Source organism: Geospiza fortis, unplaced genomic scaffold (assembly GCF_000277835.1).
Source record: "Geospiza fortis unplaced genomic scaffold, GeoFor_1.0 scaffold89, whole genome shotgun sequence".
In the NCBI taxonomy this organism is placed as follows: Eukaryota; Metazoa; Chordata; class Aves; order Passeriformes; family Thraupidae; genus Geospiza; species Geospiza fortis.
The window spans coordinates 405,279-415,351 of NW_005054615.1; the positions used below are offsets into that span (position 1 = coordinate 405,279).

The 10,073-nt window shown below is 47.2% G+C and overlaps 2 protein-coding genes across 2 annotated transcripts in view; one reads left to right on the forward strand and one right to left on the reverse strand.

The window, feature by feature from the left end:
- The window catches only part of CWF19L1 (CWF19 like cell cycle control factor 1), a 10,617-nt gene extending 1,943 nt beyond the window's left edge, over positions 1 to 8,674 (reverse strand). Inside the window, exons 1-11 of the mRNA XM_014310948.2 lie at positions 8,520 to 8,674; positions 8,044 to 8,145; positions 6,154 to 6,368; positions 5,009 to 5,127; positions 4,747 to 4,831; positions 4,083 to 4,223; positions 3,149 to 3,260; positions 2,373 to 2,452; positions 1,347 to 1,556; positions 851 to 970; positions 7 to 82 (exon numbers count right to left, since the gene is read on the reverse strand). Coding sequence (XP_014166423.1) covers positions 7 to 82; positions 851 to 970; positions 1,347 to 1,556; positions 2,373 to 2,452; positions 3,149 to 3,260; positions 4,083 to 4,223; positions 4,747 to 4,831; positions 5,009 to 5,127; positions 6,154 to 6,368; positions 8,044 to 8,145; positions 8,520 to 8,598 — 1,339 coding nt within the window. The 5' untranslated portion in view covers positions 8,599 to 8,674. The remainder of the gene's footprint in view (positions 1 to 6; positions 83 to 850; positions 971 to 1,346; positions 1,557 to 2,372; positions 2,453 to 3,148; positions 3,261 to 4,082; positions 4,224 to 4,746; positions 4,832 to 5,008; positions 5,128 to 6,153; positions 6,369 to 8,043; positions 8,146 to 8,519) is intronic.
- Positions 8,675 to 8,892: 218 nt separating this feature from the next.
- The window catches only part of DNAJC9 (DnaJ heat shock protein family (Hsp40) member C9), a 4,872-nt gene continuing 3,691 nt past the window's right edge, over positions 8,893 to 10,073 (forward strand). Inside the window, exon 1 of the mRNA XM_031064682.1 lies at positions 8,893 to 8,988. Coding sequence (XP_030920542.1) covers positions 8,893 to 8,988 — 96 coding nt within the window. The remainder of the gene's footprint in view (positions 8,989 to 10,073) is intronic.

Here is a 10,073-nt window from a genome sequence, read left to right on the forward strand (position 1 = left end):
GGAAGCGGCCGCGGATGCGGTGGAACAGCTTCTCCCCCGTGTCCAGCTCCACGTAGAAGTACGGCATCCCTGGCTGAGCTACCTGTGCCACGGGAACCACAGAGTCAGATCGGCTGGAAAACACCTCTGACACCATCTAGTCCAACCCATGACCCATCACCAGCTCGTTCACTGCACCATGGCACTAACTGCCACGCCAGTCTGTACCACAAACACTTCCAGGGCTGGCAACTCCACCACCTCCCCGGGCATCCCCTTCCAATGTCCTCCCCGAGCAGCCCCTTCCAATGTCCCTCCTGCACAGCCCCTCCTAATCACCCTTCTGAGAAGAGCTACCAGGGCACAGGCAGAGCCTCTTCCTAGCCAGTTCAGGGCCTGGGGACACAGCTGTCCCCCATGCCATGGTCCTCTCTCCTGGGAGGAAACTTGGGAAAATAACCCCACAAACTGCCTGAGGTCAGAGCCTGAGCTCAAACAATACCTTCCATGGGAGGAAGGAGCAGTGGGTCACTTCCTGCTGGGATCACCTATGATATTTTGTGGTTCAATTCTGCTGTGAGTGACTAAATGACAAACAGGCAGGTGTGGTCATTCCCAACCTCACCGAGGTCACCCCAGCCTAGTACAACACATTCCTGGAGGACGAGGCCACGCTCACATTTCTCAGTTGAGAAATCATCTGTTGTTCATGGGAACTTCTCCCAGAGCAGAATCCTGGCACATCCCCAGATCAAGTCCATGAGATTCTGCCTCCAACAGGTTGACCCCACCCCACAGAGTGACCTCAGAGGGGGAACAGCAGCTTAGGCAGGACAGGGGGGAAGTGAAGAGGTGAAATCTGGCCCCGTACTTGCGCGAGATCCGAGTGCTCTGGGATTTCCAACAGCTCAATCTGCTGCTCCTGTGCTTGTGTAATGAAGGCCTCCTTGATGTCTTCAGAAGTGCAGAGGTCCAGAGGGACAGGAATGACCTGGAGAGGGAGGACATTTCCATGAAAGAAGACGAGACAATCCGTTTGCAGAAAGCCATCAGTCCATCACTGGAGCTCCTGGCTCCTCAGTACAGCTCAGCTTCATCACACGAGACAGGTGAGCACCCATCTCTACAGGCTTAAACTTATGAGAGTTTTTGTCCTGTAGGAGCTGGACAGAGAGCTGAAAACTCCAAGCTTGACAGTTCTCAGCACAGCCCTCTCCCTTCTCATCTCTGTGGTAGTTCTGATACAGCTCTGATAGACTTACAGACCTGCCACACACAGCAACCACCACGAAACACCCCAAAATGTTCATCTGGAGTTTATATTCAGTGCAAGTTTATGTTTTCCCAGGGTGACACCCAAACCATACCTGTAGCTGCAGGTGCTGACTCCTATAGTTTCTTTCAAATAGGACATATCTCTTCCCCTTGCTCCTGAAAAATTCCTTTAGGGCAGCCTTGTACTTGGTGACTTCTTCCAGCACCTCTGAAGACAAGTCCACCACTGACTGATAGTGCCCAATTGGCAAAATCAGGACGTGGTCAGGTGACAAACCCCCTTTGGCCAGGGCAAGGTAGCACTAGAGTGAAACAACACACACCAGTTACTCACTGTGCTGTAGGAATTTACTCTCTGACTACTCATTCTGAGTAGCCTCAGGAACAGGTGAGTCTTATGTGCTGCTTACTGGGGATTGTTCATTACCCATTTTATTTGAATTTATTTCTATATTGAATTTATTAATCACTAGAGAAATGAGAAAGAGACTGCCAAAAGACAAAAAAATAGTATCTTTTGAATGCCTTGTGTGCAGGGAAGCTGCTGAGTGAACTTCACCACTGAGGCAGGAATTTCTTATTCTGACACAAAAATCCACTTAAAAATTTAAACTCAACCTGTGAACAAACCTGTCCCTCTAAGTGAATTATGCTATACAGGAGCAGTAACTTTGAGCAAAGTGCATAAAACAATCATGGACTGAGCTTCAAAGTCAACATCTTGAAGTACATCATGGAGAGATCTTCTTCATCTCTATAGAACAAATCTGCAACCAGCCATCCCAGAGAGATCTGGCACTGGTGCATCCTGCTGCCAAAGCAGGTTCCAGCTTTCTTCCAGCTGGAAAAGTTTTGCCAGATGGTAACAGAGGGCTGGCACAGCAAAAAGTGTTCTGGCATTGGAATCCAGCTCTGCTGCTGGAACAAAACTGGGCCACGCTTCACTTTTTACGAGTTTATTTATTTGTAGAGCAGAGACAAAGAAATTGAAAGCAAATCTAAAAGCCATCTAGAACTAAAGTTTGTTTGTTTTATGTTTAAAATTGGAGATTGGTATTTTGTTTTGCCATGTCTTAGCATGATTCTGACCTAGCAAAGCCCATGCTGCAGGTACTTACATGTGTGCCAATACTGACAACCAAGTGCTTCTCCACCTCTGGGCTGGCCAGGCAGAACCAGCAGGGTCCTGTGGGCTGAGCTTTATTGGGAAAGAAAAAAGGATTAGCAGAAGGGATATTTGTCAGAACACAGACAACCTGGTATTTCCCAGCCACCCTTCCCAGTTTATAAAGTGCAGCAGGTGTCAGAAGGACACAGCTCTGGTCAGGGACGTTCCAGCAAGAAAGGAGGAGGTGGCACTCAGACCCTGCTGACTGCCATTCTCCTGGAATGAAGGAGGAGTTTGGTAGTCCCAGGAGTTAGTAGTTGCAGCTTACTAATAAGAAAACACCAGCAAATGTAAGCAAACAAATCAAAATGAGGTAAAATTACTGCACAGGTAAAGACAAGGGCAGATGCTGTCAAACACACTTGTCAGTTCTGGCCTATCCATCACACGCAAAACACCTGGATTCACACCCAAACTGTGATACCTGAGCTGAGCTTTTTGGAAGTGTCTGGTTCAGAGGGTAAAATGCCATCAGCCCAACCACAATCACCACAGACCCAAAGAACTTTGAAACTAAACTCTTGAGCCTTCTTTCACCTCCTGAAGCCTATCTTCCCTTGGAAACAAGGGACCCTTCATCCTCCTGCATTCCCCCAGCAGCTGGCAGTGACAGAGCTCTCTGGGCCTGTCACCTACAGCTCAACAGCTTGAGGAACAACTTGGAGTGATGTGGTCCATCCAAAGCCTCGAGGGAAGAGCTCAGGAAAAAATCATCCTCACACTTACGGGGTTTCTTGGCTTGCTTAGCTTGGGAGTCCCCTCTCTCTCTCCCGTCTGAGGGACGTTTCTTCCCCTGATGCTTGTTCAAGTCAAAGAAAAACTGACAGGCTGGTTCTTCCTGTTTAGGAAATGAAAAGTCAACAGGATGTTCAGTTAGAACTGCATCATAGAGAGTGACAAGATATAGATTTGATTTCTCCTGAAGAGCTGTGAACCACTGTTGAAAAGCATCAACATCACAGAATCTTTGAGGCTGGAAAATCCCTGCCAGCCCATGGAGTCCCAGCTGTGCCCAGTGCCCACCTTGTCCCCAGCCCAGAGCACTGAGTGCCACCTCCAGCCCTTCCTGGGACACCTGCAGGGATGGGAACTCCCTGGGCAGCCCTTGCCAAGGCCTGAGCACCCTTTCCAGGAAGAAATGCCTTCTCCGTACCCTGGAACAGAATGACCTGTCCTAGTAATGCAGCAGACTTTACCTGCTTCAGTCAGGGAAAAACCTCAGGGAGAGCTGCCCCAAATCTTTATGCTCTCCTATTCAGCCTTATGCTGGACATTCAGAATTGTCAGATTTTATGGATTATTCAAATTTTTCATTTGCCAGCCAGTGCCAAAAGAATGGCTTTATTTCTTAGAGATGTTAACCTGTCACAGACTTGCCAGAGTTTGAAAACATTTGATTGAGCTGTCTCATAGAGCCAAATGCCATTAGAAGGCTTTGATGCTGAAGAGGAAAAAACTCTTGTCCCCATATTTCTTATAGTCCTTCTTTAAGAAGTGAAAGGCCATCATAAATTCTCTTCTCCTGGCTGAACACCCCCAGCTCCCTCAGCCTGTCCCCACAGCAGAGTTTTGGACAGAGATACCCCAAATAGAAAGCCAAGCAGTGCTGTAAGCACAGAGTGAAGCAGGAAGGCCCAGGGAGAGGAGCACAGGGCAGTACCTCTGCAGAGAGAGGGGCTTTGTTCTTGGGAGCCTCCTTCCTCAATTTCCTGTAGGGATTTTCAGTGACGTCCTGAGGCTGCTTCACCAGCTCTGCAGGGTCCATGGAGCTCATGGGCACAATGCTGAAGGCATAGAGGTACTGCAACAAACACAGGCAATCAGAGACAGGCAGCTCTGAGAAGATCACCTATGAACTAAGACACCCAGAACAGCTCCACACCCCTCAGCACATCAGTGTTTGTGCCAAGGCAGGGCATGGAAAAACACATCCCTTGTGCCAGTGTCCCACCCAGGAGTTTATGCAGTGCATCCTTGATCCCTGCCCATTTCCAGGCCTTCTTTCTGGCCTTTTTTGTTACCAGGCCTGTATCCCATGCATCCTTAACTACCAACCAATATTCCTTAACTTTCTTAAGGGGAGAAGAGAGACAGGTTAAAAATCTCATGCCAGAAGTTTGCTCTTTTCAGTGGTTTGTGCCTCAGAACACCACGTGCAGCCCTTACCACCCTTCTGACATAACAGGCAAGTGGTACCTATACTCAAATGAGACAGATACCTCCACTTCAGCCAAGCTTTTAAGTGCCTGATGTTGTCCTCTAACTGCTCTCACTGCCCCATTATTGTACTTGAGAAAAGAAGGAAGATTCAAGGGTGTCAGTACCTTTTTCTTGCTTGTATTCCCAACATCAGCAAGGGCAATAAACCTGGTGACGTGCTGTGGGGTCTCCTGTAGCACCATGTGATTCCTGTAAGGAAGCAAAACCTGGCTGTACTGGCACATAAAAAACATAAAGTATTGAAAGAAAAATGGGAGAACCCCTGCCTGCCATGAAGATACTCAGAGAGCACACCAATCCTCCTGTGTTCCTTAGAAACTGAACCCTTACTTGAATATAAATGAGATTTCACATGATTTTACAAACCTGTAAGGAAGTCTTTCATAATAGGTCTTCTCCAGGGCAGCAAAATGGTACCTTGGTTTGAGACTTGCAGCTAGATCTGCTACCAACTTGGAGCCACACTTCTTGGTATCTATTTCTCCCTACAAAACACAAACCAAGCTTTATTTAAACTTCTCCAAGAGCAGGGAAAAGAAAGCTTTGATATACTTCTCTGTACACCCCAGTGAGTACATTCCCAGAAAATTCATGCCAAGGGAAGTCAAACATAACATGACATATTAAACAACTACAGAGAATGCCCATGGGAACTTCTGAGATCTGAGTTTTCTCTCTGAGCCAGAACATCCCAACAAATCTTTCTCTACAACCCCCAAGGGCAGCAGGGTTGGTTATCACGCTGTAAGGGAAGGTTCCTCATGCATTTAAACTGAGGACTGTAACTCTTTTTGGATGTTGGAAAAAACAGTGAGGAAGTAAAAAATGTTCTTTTGCCACATGTGTGGCCTTGCTGTCCAGATAGGTTTCAAATCATCTGAAAATCACTTCTGCTGAGGAACACTAACACAAAAAAAAACAACTGGACACAAATGAAACAACACCCTCAAAATCCAGACTGAGGAAGAACCAGACCACTGACTGATACTTAAGAAAATAAACACCAAAACACTTAAAAAGTGGTAGGGACAGCTAAAATGCCCTGAAGTCTCACAAATCCCCCTCCTTTCAGTCCTTCTCTGAAGAACCAGAACATCTCTTCTCTCTGTTTTTACTCATAGCTTTCTCAAGAAGACCAAAACACTTAAAAAGTGGTAGGGACAGATAAAATACCCTGAATCTCACAAATTCCCCTCCCTTCAGTCCTTCTTCTCTGAAGAACCAGAACATCTGCTCTCCCTGTTTTTACTCCCAGCTTTCTCAAGCACTTGGAGAGGGTCTGACTGATACTCAAGGAAATCAACACCAAACCACTTAAAAAGTAGCAGAAACAGATAAAATGCCCTGAAGTCTCACAAATCCCCCTCCTTTTAGTCTTCTCTGAAGAAGCAGAACATCTGCTCTCCCTATTTTTACTCCCAGCTTTCTCAAGCACTTGGAGAGGGTGAACAGACCTTGGAGAAGAAGCAGAGAGGCAACGCTCTGTGAAACCCCAGGAACAGAACACTCACCGCACTGTTGGCAAAAGTGCCCACATCTCTGGGCCAGGGGGAGGTCAGCAATATATCCACACCCCTGAAGTTTGGGGTTGACAGCAGAGAGGTTTTCAGCTCGGCCACGTCCTTGGCGCTGAAGCAGTGCGCGGGCTCCGGCTGCTGCTGCGCCTCGGTGCCGCTCAGGTAGGCGATCTGCAGCCCCGAGCAGCCACTGTACACACCCCTGCGGCCTGCAGGGACACACACACAGCGCTGAGAATGCCACAATCCCCTGCACAGGGCAGCAGCAGCAGTGCTGACTCGCTGTCACTGCAGCTATCCCCACAGGCAGCTCATGTGCTGTGCCCAGAGCGATGGCATCGCTCGGTGCCGCAGCGCAAAGCTGAGCCTGCCCACAGACAAAGCCCAGTCTTCCCCCTTCTCTCTGCCACCTTGCTTCCCAAAAACTCATCCACAGCAATCACATATTCAAGCCAAGTGGCTCTACTTTGTTATATTTTTGGCCTGGTGGCAATTCTGGAAAGAAATTGGTTTTTTCCTTTTAGCTTTGCTGCACTTTGCTTGTTACCTCTGCTACTGCAGCACAGCCACACAGCAAAATAACATTCAAACCTTCCCCACAGAGACAGGCATGCTCTGGGAATAAGACAGGCATGCTATAAGAAGAATAAATAAGGGAATTGACTGAACAAATAATTTCTGAAATAAAGAATATTGAGAAAAAATAGAAAGGTAAAGAGTTTTGGAGTAGAAGAGCCTGGAATAAAATTGAATGACTATTTGAGTCAAAGAGAAGGCTCAATTGAGGGAAAAGCAGGAGTGGAAGGACAATATTACACCAGATGATTTCTTATACATAGGTAAATGCAAGAAGTTTAGAGCAACTTCTCCTAAACCAAAGGTAATAAACACAAATTTATTATTACAGAAATGGTTTGGAGTTACTGCTGATTTGCTGAGCTGTGAATTTAGACAGGCACACTCTGAGAAAAAGACAGGCATGCTATAAGAAGAATAAATAAGGGAATTGACTGAACAAATTATTTCTGAAATAAAGATAACTGAGAAAAAATAGAAAGGTAAAGAGTTTTGGAGTAGAAGAGCCTGGAATAAAATTGAATGACTATTTGAGTCAAAGAGAAGGCTCAATTGAGGGAAAAGCAGGAGTGGAAGGACAATATTGTATCACATGATTTCTTACACATAGGTAAATGCAAGAAGTTTAGAGTAACTTCTCCTAAACCAAAGGTAATAAATACAAATTTATTATTTCTGAAATGGTTTCAAGTTACTGCTGATCTGCTCAGCTGTGAATCTAGAAAATGAACAATTCTGAAGAAAAATATATCCTTATTTAAAAGCAGTATTACATTTAGAAATCTATCAATTCAGATAAAGCAAAAAAAAAGTAAAACATTTCAGAACATTCTCTTTCATTTTTTTTATTTGACCAACAAACAGAAGTTTCTTTCAGTTGTACAACTTTATTTCTAAGTACTGACATGAAGGAAGATAAGCAAGGAACAAACCCTAATAATTGTGCACTTTTTCATGAAATTGAACACATTTCTATTTCAAAAGAATAATTGAAAATTATTCAAAAGAAGTGCTAATAATTCAAAGGACTGCTGTAACATCCTGCTCTGTTACAAATTACTTCAAAGAACAGGCTCTTGCAACCACTATTCCTTCTGCTCAGCAAGTTCAGTATCAGAGAAATGAAAAAAAACCAAATCAAGAAAGCAGAGGTTTTTTTTACAGAGATTGTACCAGCCTGAACCACAGGATAAAAAAAAAGCCACTGACAACTCCCAGCAAAAGGAAGGTGTTAAAGTGGGAAGATGAGAGAAGGTTCATGAGAGGCCCAGCAGGCAGAGGCTGACCCCAAACGCCCTGCAGCCTTACCCAGGTAAGTGATGTTCTCAGCCAACTCACAGCCACTGACGTCTGGGAAGTAGCTCAGGGTGTCCGGGCTGTTGGCACCGAGCACGTAGGTGGGGATTGGAGCTGGGGGAGAAAACCCCGTGCACTCAGTGAGCTTTCATTCCAGCTGCCAGCCCACACTGCCCAGGAACCCCCTCCAGCCAGACCCCCCACCACCCTCTGCTGCGAGCAGCAGCACAAGAAATCTTCCTGCAGAGTGCAGCTGGAGCTCCCACCGCTGCAGGGAAGGAACAACCCCTGCTCCACCCACATCGCCCTCCCCAGCCTGGGTAAAATGAACCCCAAAGTGATGCACAGCCCTAAAGGCAGGGGTGTTCCACCCAGACCCGTCTTTCCCTCCCGTGTGGGGTCTCCCTGCTGGAGCACAGCTGCTTTAAGAGCACAGTGCCCAGCCCGGGCAGTGACACACCCACAGTGACACCGCCCTCCTCCCTTACCTTGCTTGGCCCCCGTGCGGTACTCGGCCCACTCTGCCTCGCAAGTCGAGCCAAAGAAATTCCCGACACACAAAAGCATCTAAAAACACCGGATAAAGCAGGAGTTGCCATTTCACCACGGACAGAACACACACACACACAAAGGCTTTGCTTGCACCACTTCAGCAGCATTTGGTTTGCTGAAGTGAAGAGATTCCTCTGTCTTTATCTGCGTTAAACTCAACATCAACGGGGGACACCGCACGGTAAGAGCGGCCGACATAGCACGGTCCGGTCCGGCCCCACCGCAACCTCATCCCGTGTCCCGCCCCGTTCTCATCCCATCCCGTCCCGTCCCACTCACACGCGCAGCGGGGCCGCCGCCATCACGAAGATGCTCGAGCCGAACCTCTCGCCACTTCCGGGTGCGCCGCTCAAAGCGCTCCGCCACTTCCGGGTGCGCCGCCCAAAGCGCTCCGCCGGTTCCCCGGTGGGTGGTGCCCAAAGCCTGACACACCGAGCTGGAATCGCCGGGAAGTTTAAATCGCGGTGTCCGCAGGGAATCGCGGATATTCCCAATGTGTGGTGTCCTCATCCTGGTGTGTTAGTGCTCCCGTCAGTGCTGGCACTAAACACGGAAAACCCGCGAAGAAGTAGAAGAGGTGATCGGGTAACAGAGGGGTGTTGTCTCAGAAGTAACTGAAATAATCACTGCAGGTGATTATTTACACTGATAAATTATAATAATGTTCATGATATGTGTTAATACTATATTTCGATATGTATTTATAATACATATATTTATATAAAATACTATTTTTCGATATGTGTTTGTAATTATTACAGAGCTGTACCAAAACAAGCACTTAATCAGGTTGTAAGCACCAGCCAAGCTCTCCTGTTTTTGACACCTTTTATAATACTTTATTATAATAATGCTTTATAAATAAACGATACATTGCAAACAGCTTTTATAGGGGATTTCTAAATTAAATGTTTATATACTTTTATTAAGGTTTTACAATGTTACCATCTGAATTCTGTAACAAGGAGCTGAAATCTGAGTTGGTGCTCTTGGGGTTTGTTCCTTCTGTGGTATTGGAACTGAACCGTTCCACATTTCAACAACAAGCACAAGAAATGTAAAGTAATAACTTTTATTGTCTGCATCTCACCTGGCCTGAATGAACCACAAAAGAATCATGGAATGGGTTGGGTGCGAAGGGACCTTAAACCCCATCCAATTTCACCCCCTTCCACTATCCCAGGCCGCTCCAAGCCCCGAAGTCCAGCCTGGCCTCGGATACTTCCAGGGATCCAGGGGCAGCCCCAACTTCTCTGGGCATCCTTTGCCAGGGCCTGCCCACTCCCAAAAGCCAGCAGAGCCGGTTGTTTACCGGCGGGATGTGAGAAGCCGAGGATAAAATCACAAAATTGATTTTACCGACGGTAACTGGGCCAAAGCGCTCGCGGCGGTCGCGGGCAGGAGGCCGCGCTCAGCGGCGGCTCCAGCGCGTCACGGAGGCAGCGAGGCCCCCCCAACGCGCCCTGAGGGGCCGGGGTGCGCCCCTTCCT